The sequence below is a fragment of the Cervus canadensis genome, chromosome 11 (assembly GCF_019320065.1).
Source record: "Cervus canadensis isolate Bull #8, Minnesota chromosome 11, ASM1932006v1, whole genome shotgun sequence".
Taxonomy (NCBI): Eukaryota; Metazoa; Chordata; class Mammalia; order Artiodactyla; family Cervidae; genus Cervus; species Cervus canadensis.
In genome coordinates this window covers 21,145,955-21,161,747 of record NC_057396.1, presented here as the reverse complement: position 1 = coordinate 21,161,747, position 15,793 = coordinate 21,145,955, and the positions used below count along the sequence as shown (strand labels likewise).

Genomic DNA, 15,793 nt, shown 5'->3' with positions numbered 1-15,793 from the left:
CTTCAGTAATAATCTACTTTTTAAAAATTATTTTCTCCTATTATTTTTTCCAAAAAACCCCATGGCTCCACTTGTGCGCTCCTGAATGACAAAACGAATGAGGAAGCAATGAGGGGTTATTAATGGAAACGCTTGGAAGCAGCTTTTTGTTCATGGTTGTTTTTAATACTCCGATTTGCAAATTTGTTTACATCTAACGCTTCCAGGCCACCTTAGGCATCTAGTCCTACTCTCTGTAACATTGCTCCTTGGCGGCAGGAAGGCACTGTAGCCCCAGGTTGGGGGCCCTCGCTGACGCACCCATCCCCGGGGCTTTCTCCCCCCTCCCCCAGACCAGAATGAGTGCATCATCGCCAACCCCGCCTTCGTGGTCTACTCCTCCATCGTCTCCTTCTACGTGCCCTTCATCGTCACCCTGCTGGTCTACATCAAGATCTACATCGTCCTCCGCAGGCGGCGCAAGCGCGTCAGCACCAAGCGCAGCAGCCGGGCTTTCCGCGCCAACCTGAAGGCCCCGCTCAAGGTCCCGAGACCCCCGGGGCGACGCGGGTGGGGGGAGGGCTGGGGTCCAGGCTGAAGGAGCCACGAGGAGGGCAGATTTCAGAGCTGGGGCCTCAGTGGGCAGCTTGAGTCTCCAGGACGGGGAGGTGGGGAAGGGGTGGAGGCCACCCGGGAGGAGACCTTTGCCGGAGCGCAGCAGCTCTTGGCGCCCGGCTTGCTCCTCCTCTCCTTCCTCTTCCTTCGCTCACTCTAGCCTTCCATCTCCCTTTCCGGCGCTCGGATGCCTTCATCCCATCTTCTTTTCTGTGCTCCGTCCTCTTACGCTCAAACCTCCCTCTGCTCACCTGCTGTCACCTGCTTCCCTCCTCTGCCCCCTTTGCATTTCCACCCTGTGTCTTGTGACTTCTTTCCCACCCCCCACCCCCCACTCAGCCCTGCCAGAGGAAGATGGTATGTGGGCACAGAAGGAATAAGAGCGTGGGGCTTAGACACATCATGTTCAAGTCCTGGCACTGCTGCTTTTTTGCTGAGTGACCTTGGGCAAGTTGCTTAACCTCTCTGAGCCTCCGTCTTCTCATCTGTTAAATGTGAATCAGAATACCGATCTCACAGGGTGGTCTTGAGGATTCAGCGTGAGAGGGACTGGGCATGCCCGGTAGGGTGCCAGAGCCTTAGCAGGTGCCACGTAGAAGTCAGAGTCCTGTTGTCCCTCCTCCTGCCCACCTCGTCGCATCACACTACCAGCCTTCAACCTTGCCTTAGTTGCCTCCTCAGGCCCCACCCTCCTAATCTCTGCCCTTCTCTGAGCTCCCATGCCCAGTCTGACTACCCTGCATTGGGTTTCTGTCCCCACCCCCTCCCCATCATGACCCATGTGCTGGCTCACTCCACAGGCCAACTGTACTCACCCTGAGGACATGAAACTCTGCACCGTAATCATGAAGTCTAATGGGAGTTTCCCAGTGAACAGGCGGAGAGCGGTAAGTGTTCAGGTCAGGGACCCAGAGCCCGGTCTGTCTGCCTCCAGGGAAACGACCTGCCATGGTTCTCAGAGACCTCACCAGCTGGTCCGAGGGACAAGCCCCTCCCAGGACCCCCCACGTTGCCTCAGCTGAGGCCAGGCTCACCACACACACTTGTAAGCAGGCATGGAGCAAGACAGCTCAATTAATTCTACAGGGCACAGAGAAGTACCCTTAGTGCAAGGAGGTGGATGGGAGAAAGCACTTGGCCATATAACAGTAATATTAATGGCCATGCCCATTAATTGAACACCTACCATCTTCCTATTTTCTCATCAAGTCCTCACAGCGACCCTGAGAGGTAAGTCTTATTGATCTTGTGGAACTTCATTTTACAGAAGACGAAACAGAGGCTCAGAGAGGTTAGGTAACTCACCCAAGACTAAACAGTTAGCGACAGAGTGAATAGCTGAGCCCAGACCTAAGTGACTCTCTGAAACCCATGCCCATGTTCTTTTTACTTGCACATACCGCCTGACAGACAGGCAGGTCTGGGGGCCTGAGGCTGGGAGCTGGTGGAGGGAGGGAGGGAGCAGAGCACTCGGGGATCACAGTGCAGTGCAGCCTGGAATTAGAGCCCAGAAACCCAGAGTCCCAGCAGACCCCAGGCTGTGCCCAGGGATAGTAGCACCGGGGTCCAAGCAGCACATGTCCCTTCCCCCAGCATGAGCAGAGGATGGGGGCCAGGGAACACGGGGAGGACTGTACACCGAGTCCAGGTCAGGTGTCTTCAGCAAGCAGGGCCCCTGCTTGTCACCTGAACAGTTGATGTTCACCTGCAAGGGCAGGACTCCAAGGACCCATTTGAGAACAAGGATCAGGGCACAGTGAGGCTGCATTTCAGAAGCTCAGGCTGAGCCCCCAAAGCCTGGAATAAGGGGGCATGGGGAAGGACCTGGGAGGCCATGAAGACCTGAGGTCAGGGCCCTCCAGATCAGCGCAGCAGGGAAGATGTGGGCATAGAGGGGTTCGTCCTTCGGGACCTCCAGCGGTCTAGCAGGAGAAGTGGAGCTCACCTGTGAGTGCTGGTGTAAGTGCCTCGGGTCAGCCGGGGCGGGGAGAACAGGGTGCCCTCTCTGTAGTTAGAACATGAGCTCCTGGAGAGGCAGGCATCAAACATCAATCACTAACTTACTCTCAGCCTCCAGCTTGGCTCCCGGGACCAGCTGGCACTCAGCAGCTGTTGCTCAGCTCCTGGAAGAGAAGGGCCTGGGCCTGAAGCCCCCACAGTGTAGCAGTGGGGTCATTGAGGCTGCTTGAGGATTGCTCCAGGGAGGGGCTGGGGGTGACCCGGCAGGTGGGGGCTGTCGTGGGCCCTGGGTCCTGTACCCACCCAGCCCTGGCCTCCCAGTGACCATCCCCCTTGCCTCTCTGGCAGAGGGACTCTGGGGTGCTTGCAGGAGTCTTCAGAGGGAGATAAGGGAGTCTGGGTGAGGCCAGGTGAGGCCAGGCGAGGCTGGGGTGGCCGAGGGCTGAGAGCTTGCCTGGCTCCACCCAGTGCTCTCTGCCTCTGTGCAGGATGCCGCCCGCCGAGCCCAGGAGCTAGAGATGGAGATGCTCTCCAGCACCAGCCCGCCCGAGAGGACCCGGTACAGCCCCATCCCCCCCAGCCACCACCAGCTGACCCTCCCCGACCCATCCCACCACGGCCTCCACAGCACACCCGACAGCCCCACCAAACCAGAGAAGAACGGGCATGCCAAAGACCACCCCAAGATTGCCAAGATCTTTGAGATCCAGTCCATGCCCAATGGCAAAACCCGGACCTCTCTCAAGACCATGAGCCGCAGGAAGCTCTCCCAGCAGAAGGAGAAGAAGGCCACCCAGATGCTCGCCATTGTTCTCGGTGAGTCGGTCCTGGCCTCTGGCCACAGCCTGGCCTGCCCAACCCTGGCTGGGCGACGGACCCAGCAATGTAGGCTCCCTTACCCGCCATCACTCCCTAACCAAGGCTGGCAGGTCACAGGACTGGCACTTTTCAGGCACAGGTCAAACCCAACGGCATACCTGACTAGGTAGATGCTATAATTATGCTCATTTTAAAGATGGGGAAATTGAGGTTCAGAGAGCTTGTGTAACTTGATCAAAGAGGATGCATGATTTAAACTTAGGCAGCATTCTTGCCTGGAGAATCCCATGGACAGAAGAGCCTGGCGGGCTACAGTCCATAGGGTTGCACAGAGTCGGGACACCAGTGAAGCAACTTAGCACACATACAAGCACATGCCGATTCTGGAATCTGAACTTGACCAGTGTACCATCGTGGCTTTGAGAACCTAGTGACCCTGAGCAAGTCACTTCTCTCAATCTCCTTATCAGCAGAGGAGACTACTTCTCAGGGTTGTTGTGGTCATCAAGTGATGCACGGTGGTGAAAGCATTTTACAACCGCAAGTCAGTACCGTTCACCGTTGTTAATGCTGCTATTGTTGAGGAATCAGGAAGTTTACTTGCCTCAACCAAGACCCAGTGGAACCAACGCTGTGAACAATTAAAGGGGCAGTGAGGGACCCGGCTCGCCCACTACCCCCCTCCCCATCCCCTCCGCCCCCCAGCTAAATGAGGGTGAGCGAGACAAGGCTTTTGGGCGTGAGCTTTGGTGCCTGGGCGGGGCTGCAGCGAGCGATCCGGTCCAGGTCCCCCACCCCCTCCCCCACCCGGTGCACCCTCGGGCCCCGCCCCTCCCGGCCCCGCGCCGGGCCCCCTGACAGCCGCCCTCTCCCCAGGCGTGTTCATCATCTGCTGGCTGCCCTTCTTCATCACCCACATCCTGAACATACACTGTGACTGCAACATCCCGCCCGTGCTCTACAGCGCCTTCACGTGGCTGGGCTACGTCAACAGCGCCGTGAACCCCATCATCTACACCACCTTCAACATCGAGTTCCGCAAGGCCTTCCTGAAGATCCTACACTGCTGACCCTGCTGCCTACCTGCACAGCAGCCCGCCGCTCCCCTTCCCTGCCCCGCGGCCCCGCCTGGGGCCCCGGGAGCCGCGGGCAAGGGGGGCAGGGCGGCCTCGGCCATGTCCTCGCCCGCGGGCCCTGCAGTGTTAGCTCGGCTCCCGCCCCGCAACGCCCGTGCACCTTGGAGCGGCGAGCGGCAGCGCTAGAGAGCGAGGCGCCACGGGCGGACCCCGGGCTCACGGGCAGCTCACGGGCAGCTCACGGGGCCCCCCGCCCACTCCCAGACCCTCCCTCCTTGGCACCAAAGACGCAGCTGCCTTCTCCGACCTTTCTCTGGGGCTCTGGGGTGGCGGGGCCAGTGTCGAGGCTCGGAGGCCTGGTTTTCACAGGCCGAGCCGGAGCGGGCGGTGGGGAGGGGTGGACAGTCACAGCCCCCCAGGGCCCACACCTGAGAAGCCAGAGCTCTGGCCGCGGCCACAGGCAGTGTCAGGCCTGGGAGACCCGCGTACACCCCAGGTCTGGACGGACCCCAGGGAAGCCGAAGCCCAAACTCCTCACCCCTTCTCCCACCTGGCCTGGCAGAAGCCGCTCAGTTATCCACAGCAGGGGTCCTGATCCCAGCCCTGCCCACCAGAAGGTTTCCACGCCCCTGAGAGGGAGGAGCCCTGGTCTCCAAGGGCCTGGGGTGGGGGTGGTCTGTGTGGACAGGACCCCCGCACCCCAAGCCCGCTTGGCTGACGGACACGGGTACAGCCCTTCTCTTAGCAAATGCTGGGCCAGCGGGGGCTCCGGCAGAGAAGGGGGACTCTGGCAGAGAAGGCGGGCTTGTCACATGTCTGGGGCCGGGGTTGGAGGTGTCTGGGGTCCTTGGTGGGGGGCCTGCCACCCTCTGCCACAAGCCACTGTCCTTTTCTCTTCCTCTCGCCTCTTCGCAGTCCCGTCCCCTTTCTCTGTTGCCTCTGCCTTAGAGGGGCCCACGGCTGAGCGGCTGCTAAAGGGAGAGGGGCAGCCTCTCCTCTTGGGGGGGGCCCCCAGGCCCCACACTCTGTAACATCACCACACATGCTCCACACTAATAAAACTTTGACAAGAGTCCCCTCCAGGCTCCCTCGGGCAGGGGGTGCAGTGTCCCCTCCGTCCTCCGCATCGGGTGTGGCCAGGGCTCTGTGTGTGCGGGGCTGCGAGCTGGAGAGACCCTGGGGTGGGGGGGCCCTGACACCATCAGAGGTGCTGGGCGGGGTGGCGGAGGAGCACAGGGGCTGTGCTGGGAGGACCAGGAGAAGAGGTACGTGCCTGTGTGTGTCCCCCTCATCCCGGCCCCTCCTCCCCAGTGGACCTGAGCGCTCAGGGCTGCTGTGGGGTGGCCCTGTGCTTCAACTGTCGGCAGGATGGGGGCAGAACATTTCCAGTGGGAATCGTGTGGAGTCCCCAGGGTTCCCTAAAGCACCAGAGCCGCAGGGCAAGCCAGGCTGCCCCCTGCCCTTCGCCTCCTCTCTCCAGGTCCGAGCACCTCTACAAGCTCAGGCTTCAGCCCTGCTCACCCACCAGGGCAGACGAGGCTTCCGGAAACAGTGGCCTTTGAGGTGCGGCCCTGCCCAGGTCTGTGTCTGCGCCTTGCCCCGTCTGGTATCAGGACCCACTTACTGCGTGACGTGGTCTGGTGTCCTCCTGGCCTCCAGACCAGTCACAGCTCCAAGCCTTCTGGGGCCACGACTTGGCAGAGACCTAACAACAGAAGTTTGGCTTTTTAAAAATGAAATATAAGTCAAGCCAGTGAAGGAGGAATATTCTTACCACCTTGAGAATAACAGCGGTGGTAACAAACAAGGTGCTGGCACCCACGGGCTCAGGCTCCTGGGAGCTGTCAGGGCATAATTTGCATGCTAAATACAATATTTTTAGCACCAAAAGTTTGGAGCACTTGACTTGCCCTGAACACTTAATTATGGACTTTGATCTTCTCCCTGAACCTGAACATAGTACTAAGCCCTGGGAGAGGCTCCTGTCCCCAGAACACCCGATTCCAGAAGATGGGCAGAGCAGGCTCCTAGTCTAGCTCAGGGGAGGCGGTTGATAACCCAGCCACCCCCTCCTGGGAAAGGCATTAGGCCCCCAAGGGGGCTAGAACCCCCAAGGACCTCTCAGCTCTGTTACCCACCCGGGAGTCAAGGCACATGCATGAGGGCACATGCACACACACACACGTGCACACACACATGCGCGCACACACACACATGCGCGCGCGCACACGTGCACACACACGTACACACAGTCTATGAATGATCTTGACCTGGAACAGGAGCTTAAAAACTCCTGTTATCATTAGAAATCTTAGGGAGTCACACAGGGTGGAAGAGATGACAAAAGGACGGAGAGAGAAAAAGAGAGGAGGGAGGGAGGAAGGGAAGAAGGAGAGAGGGAAGGGAGGGAGGGAGGGAAGTTAGCCTGAGAGCAGGTTGGGGAGAGCACTGACAAAAGAGGGGAAGAGGGCAGGCAGGGGTGGGAGGCGGGAGGGCAGGCAGGGGTGGGAGGCTGGGCGGGGAAAGCTGCCCACAGCTGTCACGAAGCTTCAAGTCTTTGTGCCAGACAGCAGATTGACAGCTGGAGTGGGCAGGGGGAGGGCTGGGCTCCACCTCCTCCCCCCTCAGTGCGTCGGGGGCAAAGGGATGGCGGGGGACCCAGGAGCACAAGGTGGAAGGGGGCGGCCCAGGCTCTGGCTGACTCCTTTGCCCCGATCAGCGAGGGCAGAAGGGAGCCCCAGGCTGGGCGTAGCAGCCCTCTGATTTTCTCTTTCCTGGCCATTCCCCTGTGCTTCCGCCTCCATGCCAGTCTTTGTCTGTAGAATGCCTTTTAATCAAAGGATCATTGATCTGCCTTTATGGAACATGGAGTCTGCACGCCGGGCGCCCTCCCCCAGAGTGCAGCCAGGAAGCACCACTTAATGCAGGAGCCTTCCTGGTCAGGCACGGTGGGGCACAGTGCAGCCATCCTCTCAGATGTCTGCTTGTGGCCACGAGTCTCCAAAGCTTCAGTCCCTTATTCATCCCCCGCTGGGCTCTGGAGGAGGTCCAGGTGGCCACGGGCTCAGGAGATGTCCCAGGAATTGAAAAAGTGGTAGTGCAGGATAAACTGCATCCATTCATCCATCCATCCATCCATCCACCCAGCATGGTCTTACTTGGTGAATATTCACTGAGCAACTGTTTATGGTACTCCAGACCCTGAGCGAAGTGCTAGGAATGAGCAGTGAAGAAGGGGGTTACCATCCCTGCTTTTGCGGAGTTCACAATCCAATGGACGTCGGGCGTTAGCCCAACAATCACACAACGGTGGTGAAAGCTCTGGGGAGGGTCCTGGCTGGGTGCGGCAACCACTGTCACGGGCACACAATGCCCAGCCCTGTGGCACTCTTTACCTAAATGACGAGGGCGACTCGGGAGGTAGCAGCCCCAGGGTGCCTTGACCCCGGAGCAAATAGCTAGGGACCTGGGGAGGGCAGGAAGTCTGATGTCAGAGAACTTCCTCAATGGTGGGGCAGAGGCCCCTGGAAGCCACTGCACGTTCTGCTCCGGGTGGGCTCAGAACAGGGCAGTCAGCTGCCTGCACCCGGGGGCTTTGAGGACTAGTGTGCTTTGGGGGTTTGCTGGGGGGCCCACCTACCTGGGTTGCCTTCCCACACTACCCATGTCCTGCGGATGTGTGGCCTGGCCTGTGCCCCCCTGCCTCTCCACCCTCCTGGGCCCCAGGACCCAGGCTGTGTCCGTGGCTTTAGCAGACACCTCTGCCTCACATGCTGTCCTCCCTCCTTGTGACCCCCGGTGGTCAGTCCATATGACCCCCCATTACAGAGGAGAGACCTTTCAAATAGGGAGGGTGGTTGTCAGGGGTCAAGGCTGGCCTTTGAGCCCAGGCCTTTCAACTCTGCATCTGATGTTGTTCATCCAGCCCCTTCTCTGACCAGCCCTGAGTGGAGCTAGGAGAAGGCACTGTAGTCAGGAAAAAAATTTTTTTAAACAGGAGAGAGAAAAAGAAAACCATGTGGGACCAGACTTTTAGGGTGTGGCCCATAGGGTGACTGTGAGTAGAACAATGACCATTTGCGCAGCTGGACCACATGAGTATGTGCTGGGGGTGGGCGTGCAGGTTAGGAGGAGCGGGTTTTGGTGGGTTTTCAGTAGCAGTAGGCAGGAGTCTGGGCATCCATGTGACTGAAGGTCCCCTCCTGCCAACCAGGCATCCCTCCCTTGCCTCTGGTTCTGGGGGGATCAAGGGAAGTAGGAAGCTGGCGGGGAGAGAGTAGACCCTCTTTGCAGAGGGAGATGACGCTGGCTTAGTGGATCTCTGGGGGGCAGGGAGAAGGGGGCACTTGGTAGGATCAGCTTCCCACTCCCTCTCCCATCCCAGCTCTGCTACTTGGCAAACAAAGCAAGGTGAACGTTGCTGGGCACAGCCCCCGGCCGGCAGGGCGTCCGGAAAGGACTTTTACGTGGTTGGAGCCATGCAGGTCCGAGTCCACAGAAGATGCTGTGAGACCACCTCACTCGATGGTGCTTTCTGCCATCTTCACCCAGCTCTGTCTAGGGATGTGTGTGTGAGGCTGGAGAGAGGAAGGCAGACCCCAAACCCCCAAACCCCCGAATCCTCAGGGTCAGATGCTAGGAGTCAGATGCTGAGGAAGAAGCCGGGGGTTGGGGGGAGGGAGGTGGTACCAGTTGGGACATGGGAGAGGCAGGCGGTTTCTTTCGTAGGGTTTTCCTGACCAGGTGCAACTGCAAACACTGTCCTATTGGCCCCATGAGTGTAGTCTAAGGAGGCCAGGCTCCGAGCTGCATCCAGGACACGGAAAGGATGGCGTGGGCAAGAGAGAAAGGAAATTGCCTGGAGGAGACAAGTTTTGTGGTCTAGTTCTTCCGACAGCAGGTGCTGCTGTGGGTTACAGAGCCAAAAAGCCCAAAGCCGGGACACCCCCGCCCCAGCCGATCTCAGTCTCATCCAAATCGTTTCCCCTGCCCGATCCGCCATCCTGTTCATCTTCGGAGCAGGTTGAGCCCTCACGCTGTGCCTCTGCCCACTGGAACGTCAGCCCTGGACCCTTCCCTCTCCTGGTAGATGCAGGCACGGCCGCCTTACTTTGCTGACATGGAAGCGCTTGTATGTCTCCTGGGGCCTCGCAGCTGTGTGTCGGGGGCATGCTGGCCTGATACTACTTTAGGTGTGTTGCAAGAGGTCCCAGGGTCACAGCCCACCCCCAAGGTACTGAAGGAGAGCCACCCCTTCTTCCTCTGGATGGGCTGGCAAAGAAAAATAGTCAGCTCCTTCCAAGAGTATCCTTGACAAAAGACTGCAGAAGGCTGGGTTGTTGGGGTCCTCCTCCAAGAGAAAAATTCCTCTGACTTGGGAAAAACTGCAAGAAAATAATGTGTTAAGTGCTTACTAACAGATCTGCCCTCTGACCACAGGGCATCTGATTATTATCACAAGCCAGTTAGATAAGCAGGAGATAAGCTGTTAGATGATGCAACCAAGTCTAAGAAAGTTTCAGCAGCCTAACGTCACACACCGGCGTGATACCCTGGAGGAGGGCATGGCAACCCACTGCAGTAGTCTTGCCTGGGAAATCCCACGGAGAGAGGAGCCTGGTGGGCTACAGTCCATAGGGTTGCAAAGACTCAGGTATGATTGAGTGACTAACACACACACAAGGTCATATGCTAGCGGATGGCCCAGCTTCATGGTCTTTCCACTACCCAGCCCCCGACACCTTCCCTCCTCATCTCAGCCCTGCCTGGCAGCTACCGCCATCCCTTCAGTTACATTAACAACCCTGCTGCCTGTATCTGACCCAGCAGGCATGGATGGAGTGCGAAGGGAGGACCAGGTATTAATAGAATGCGGAAATAAGCAGATGCAGTGATGGGGAGAAGGCAATGGCAACCCACTCCACTACTTTTGCCTGGAAAATCCCGTGGACGGAGGAGCCTGGTAGGCTGCCGTCCATGGGGTCACACAGAGTCGGACATGACTGAAGCGACTTAGCAGCAGCAGCAGTGATGGGCTCACACCCAGGTAGGAACCTCGCTGTAGGGAGTTTTGGGACAGAGTGACTGTCTCCGGCCAGGCAATTGGAGATGTCTTCGCGGGCAGGGACAGGTGAGTTGGGTGTTGAAAGATGATAGGTAGGCCTCTGACCCACACTGGGAGGAGAAGGGCCCGGGACCACGAAGGGAAGCAGGACCAGCTGGAGGGCCAGAGGCAAGCAGGCCTGGGGGTGCTGGAGGCCCCTCTGGAGCCCCCTCTGGAACTGTGTTCTGTGGGTGCTGGTGGGGGTGGGAAGGCGGTGAATGGTCTTGAACAGAGGACCTGAGCTGCTGTTCCTGCGCTCAGGAAGCCCCGAGGCCCCGCTGGTGCTCTGCCCACTGGCTGTGCCTCCCCTGCTCCCGGCCACAGGCTGGAGACCAGGCCCATCCTCCGTCCAGCCCAGCACTCTTTCACGGAGCTCCACCTTCCCAGGTTGGCTTTGGTGGGACAGTCTCCCAGCCCCCTCATTCCTTGATACTTCTAGGGTGTCTTTTCAGTCCCAGGCTTTTTCAGTGGGGTTGGGTTCCCTGGGGGAACCCCCACGACTGCAGTGTGAGGTTACACAGGTGCCGCACCTGGGGACTGGTTCCCAGGGTCGGTCTGGACTTCCTCCCTGCCTTTAACTCCTGTTAACACAGCTTGCCAACCCCTCTGCTCCTTCTGGACTCCTGACCCCACAACCAGGAGGCCTCCCAGGCAGAACAAATCCCATCAGCATCTCTGGGACAGTTAGACAGGCAGTGCTGTCTCCAAGGGCGGGGCTTCCCTGGTGGCTGAGCTGGTAAAGAATCCCCTGCAATGCAGGAGACCCCGTTTCAATTCCTGGGTCGGGAAGATCCCCTGGAAAAGGGATAGGCTACCGACTCCAGTATACTTGGGCTTCCCTTGTGGCTCAGCTGGTAAAGAATCCCCCTGCAATGCAGGAGACCTGGGTTCGATCCCTGGGTTGGGAAGATCCCCTGGAGAAAGGAAAGACTACCCACTCCAGTATTCTGGCCTGGAGAATTCCATCAACTGGATAGTCCATGGGGTCGCAAAGAGTCGGATACAATTGAAGGACTTTCACTTTTCATCTCCCAGGGCTCTCCTTGGTGGGTGGGGGGTGGGGGGGTGGGATGTATTGGCTTAAGCAGTGGTGTTGAGGATTGTCTAGACAGAGGGTAGTGAGTAGGTGAACAAAATGATGATGAGAAAAAGGTGGGACCAGAACGATGGAGGAGAAGAAAGTGAAGGGAGTCCCTGTACAGACTGGCGACGTGCATCCTCTCATTTCATCCCCTCAACAGTACATGTTACAGAGAGGGAGGCGGCGCTCAGAGTCTAGGTAAAGAAGCCACCCCAGGGACTCCCCTGGTGGTCCAGTGGCTAAGACTCTGTGCTCCTAATGCAGAGGGCCCGGATTCAATCCCTGGTCAGGGATCTAGGTCCCGCATGCTGTAGCTAAGACCCAGTTCAGTCAAATAAATAAATATAAAAAAAAAAGAGAGAGAGAGAGAATCCACCCCAGCTCTGCCAGACTCCAAGGCCCCTCACAGGAGGACTCCCTTCTCTATCACCCCTTTCCTCCTCCTACATGTGGTGAGGGGTCTTTGGAAGACACGGTTTGTTCTGATGGAATCCTCCTTCTTGGTGGAGTGACCGCAGCTCCCAACTCTGAGTCCAAGCTCTGGAATTAGGAAGGGTGTCAAGGTCTCCCCGTGAAGTGCCCACCCTCTCGCCTGCCATCTGCTCTTCTGCTGGGCTGTCCACACCCACAGACAGGCTCATTGCTCATTCACATTCCCTGGCCTCTGGGGTCCCCACCCCTTCCAGCTAGTCCACACCTTGCCCCTTGTCCGCCGTGTCCTTGTCATTCTCCAACATTGCAGCTCCCGGAAAGCCCTTCCCAGGGAGCTTAGTAACTGATTGGATGGGGGCGGTGAGGGGAGAGGGAGAGGAGAGGGGTGAGGCACCCCCTGTTTATGCACCAGCCACCTGTGGCTGCTCAGATTTAACAGATCGAAATGAAAAATCAGATCCCTTGGTTGCATCAGCCACATTTCAAGTGCTCAGCAGCACATGGAGTTAGTGGCAGACATGGAATATTTCCGTCCTCCTGGAAAGTTCTGTTGAACAGTACTGGTCTAGAAAGACTCCTAGATTGGGGGCTGGGGTCCCCGCGACTAAATGACTCAATGGCACGTCCATCTAATGGACATGAGTTTGAGCAAACTCTGGGAGATAGTGAAGGATGGGGAAGCCTGGCGTGCTGCTGTCCATGGGTCACAAAGAGTCAGACACGACTCAGTGACTAAACAAGAACTAAGGGAGGGAAAAGGGCAAGGAGTAGGGCTTGTGGGGGTTCCATTTGGGACGCTGAGTTTAAGGGTCTGTAGGACCCCCACGTGGAAACGTCCAGTAGGAAATCAAAGGTTCCTCTCCTCCTCCACCCCAATCCCCCCTAAACAGGTTTGAAATTCAACTGAGATCCTCTCCTTGGGAATTTCAAGGGCCTTAGTAAAATCCAATTCTAAATATCCCTAGGAAACCCCTAGAAGGGAGCTGTGCTGAAATGGCACTCAGGGTAGAAGCTGTGTGTGTTTGTAGGGTCTGTGTCTGTGTCTGGCTTGGGATGGCTCGGGAAGGGAGAAGAAGGTGCTAGTAGGCAACAAGAGAGCTGTCTTGGCTGGAGCTGGCCTGACACTGAGAACTCCATTATCTCTTGGAGGAAGAGAGTAGAGAAAGCAAGGGTCTGGGGAATCACCGTTTAGACCCTGGGGTCATCAGAACTGAAGTGAATCCTAGGGATAATCCTGTTTGCATCTCTGTGGGATCCTCGCCATTTATGGGACAATAGGTGCAAAATCCTAAAAAATCATTTACTTTTTCTAACTTGGTTCTTCAAATTCTCTCCTCAAACTCTTCCTAATAGGATAGTGAAAGTGAAAGTCACTCAGTTGTGTCTGACTCTTTGTGACCCCATGGACTATACAGTCCATGGAATTCTCCAGGCCAGAATACTGGAGTGGGTAGCCATTCCCTTCTCCAGGGGATCGTCCCAACCCAGCCCAGGGATCGAAGCCAGGTCTCCTGCATTGCAGGCAGATTCTTTACCAACTGAGCCACAGAGGAAGCCCTTATCCCAATAGGATAAGTCAGGCACTATTGCCCTTCCGTGGTTCTCTCCTGACTGTTGATCTGAGCTCACTTGGCTTTGAACATGAAGCTCCACACCCCTTCTCTGGCTCGTTCAGAATCCTAGGCATGGTGCTAAACTCAGATCTCAGGGTGTGAGGAGAAACAAACACCATCATGTCCCCTCTTTCCCTCTTCTTGCTCCAGCATGTTCTAGAAAAGACACAGCTCCCAGGGGCATTTGGAACTACAAGTTTTGCCCAAGCAGGATGGGCCAGGCAGTCAGCAGAGAGCAGGCGGATGGAATAGTCCACTGAGTTCACCCTGTCCCGGCGCCCGGGGTCCCCACTTATCCAACCAGGAGAGGAAAAGACCACCACCCTGGGCTGCTGGCCAGTGACCGTCTTCACGGTGATGCTAAGAAGGACACAGAGAGAAAAACTACAGGACGCCCCCTGGCGGTTATCCTCAGCCTTGGCTGTTCTCCAGCTAATATCAGGATCTCAGGGCATAGCTCAGTCAGTAAAGAATCTGCCTGCAATGCAGGGGACCCGGGTTCAGTTCCTGGGTGGGGAAGATCTTCTCAAGAATGAAATGGCAACCCACTTCAGTATTCTCACCTGGAGAATCCCATAGACAGAGGAGCCTGGCAGGCTACAGTTCATGGGATCCCAAGGGTTGACATGACTTAGGGACTAAACCACCACCACCCTGGTTTAGGTTTAACTGGCTTGGGGTGGGGTCAGTTCTGGTTTACCTGCTCAAGGGTGGGGCCAGGTGTTTTAAAAACTCTTACATTCCTCCTCACCCTGCCACACCTCACCCAGGAGATCCTAATATGCAGGCTTGATTTATAGCCTGTGTTCTAGGGCACGACCCCTTTCAAAGGTGCTCCCAGGGCTCTCTGCGGTAGACTGTGCTTTGTGTGGGGAGAAGTGTCCAAGGCCCCTGAGGCTGGCACCACGATCCAGAGACCACAGCATAGGAGACACGTTGCGGCCAGCGTTGCTAGAAAGGACTCCTGCACTCGGCATGTGCATGGGACAAACAGGTGTCTTCTGCTCCACCTCTGGATCTGGAGCAGAGGCTGTGCCAAGGGCACTGCAGCAGCCCACGAGGGGGACACTCGAAGGCAGGCCTGGGGTTGCAGCTCGTTAGGGGTTGTGAAACCGCGTAACTCAGATTGGGACTTAAACCCACTGGGCCCACTCACACTCCACAGACAGAGTGTGGGTCATCTCTCAAGGTGAGAGCTGCCTCAAAATATGGCATGGTTAGTTTTAAGGGCTGGGTAATTTCACAGGCTAATGAGTAAGAGGAGTATTCCAACTATTTTGGGAAGAAGTTGGGGGGGCAGATTTCCAGGAATTGCGCCACCACCCACTTTGATGGTTGGCCTCAGAACGTCAGGGTCCGTCAGGGGGGTATGTCATTTAGCTTGCTGCTGTGTTGCCATAAGCCTATATTGAGGCTCAAGGTCTAGTGTAGTTGGCTCTTCTGCCATCTTGGGCCCACTTGGTTTCAATGTTGATGGCATGTCCTCAGGTTATGTCATTCTTTTAAATGTTGTGCCCTGCCCTCTCCCCTCCTGTGTCAGTTGGGGTGGAAGATTTTCTCTTCTCTGACAACTGCAAACATCCTTGAGTTGGAGGGGGGCTTCCCCAGTGGCTCAGGCGGTAAAGAGCCTGCCTGCAATGCAGGACCCCCGGGTTCCATCCCTGGGTTAGGAAGATCCCCTGGAGAAGGAAACAGCAACCCACTCCAGTATTCTTGCCTGGGAAAATCCCATGGACAGAGGGCTACGGTCCACGGGGTCTCAAAGAGCCAGACACAACTGAGCGACTAACACTTTTTGAGTTGGAGGGGCTGCTCCAGCATCATGAAGAGGGAGAAAGGAGCTGGACAGGACCCCTAGGGCACTCCTACCCTCGCCCACAGTCCTGCCCCACCCCCTCCCAACAGTGGGCCAGCCCTAGCAGAGCCAGAGAGGAAACAGAAGCCACTGGCTGCAAGCCTAGGCTGGGTCACACAAGGCTAGTGTGAGCAGCCCCAGCCCTGCTGACGGGGGCGGCTGACAGGGGCAGGACAGAGCTCCTTGAGCCACTTCCCAGGAAGAAGTCCCTGCCCAGCGAGCTTCACACGGAGCCCAGAGAGCTGCACCCTCACCAGGTGA

The 15,793-nt window shown here is 57.2% G+C and overlaps 1 protein-coding gene across 2 annotated transcripts in view; it reads left to right on the top strand.

The window, feature by feature from the left end:
* Window positions 1–5,520, top strand: part of DRD2 (dopamine receptor D2) — a 77,092-nt gene extending 71,572 nt beyond the window's left edge. For both annotated transcript variants that reach the window (XM_043481700.1, XM_043481699.1), the window contains 4 exons: window positions 333–523; window positions 1,395–1,481; window positions 3,042–3,369; window positions 4,249–5,520. In XM_043481700.1, coding sequence (XP_043337635.1) covers window positions 333–523; window positions 1,395–1,481; window positions 3,042–3,369; window positions 4,249–4,442 — 800 coding nt within the window. In that variant the 3' untranslated portion in view covers window positions 4,443–5,520. The remainder of the gene's footprint in view (window positions 1–332; window positions 524–1,394; window positions 1,482–3,041; window positions 3,370–4,248) is intronic.
* The last annotated feature ends 10,273 nt before the right edge of the window (window positions 5,521–15,793 follow it).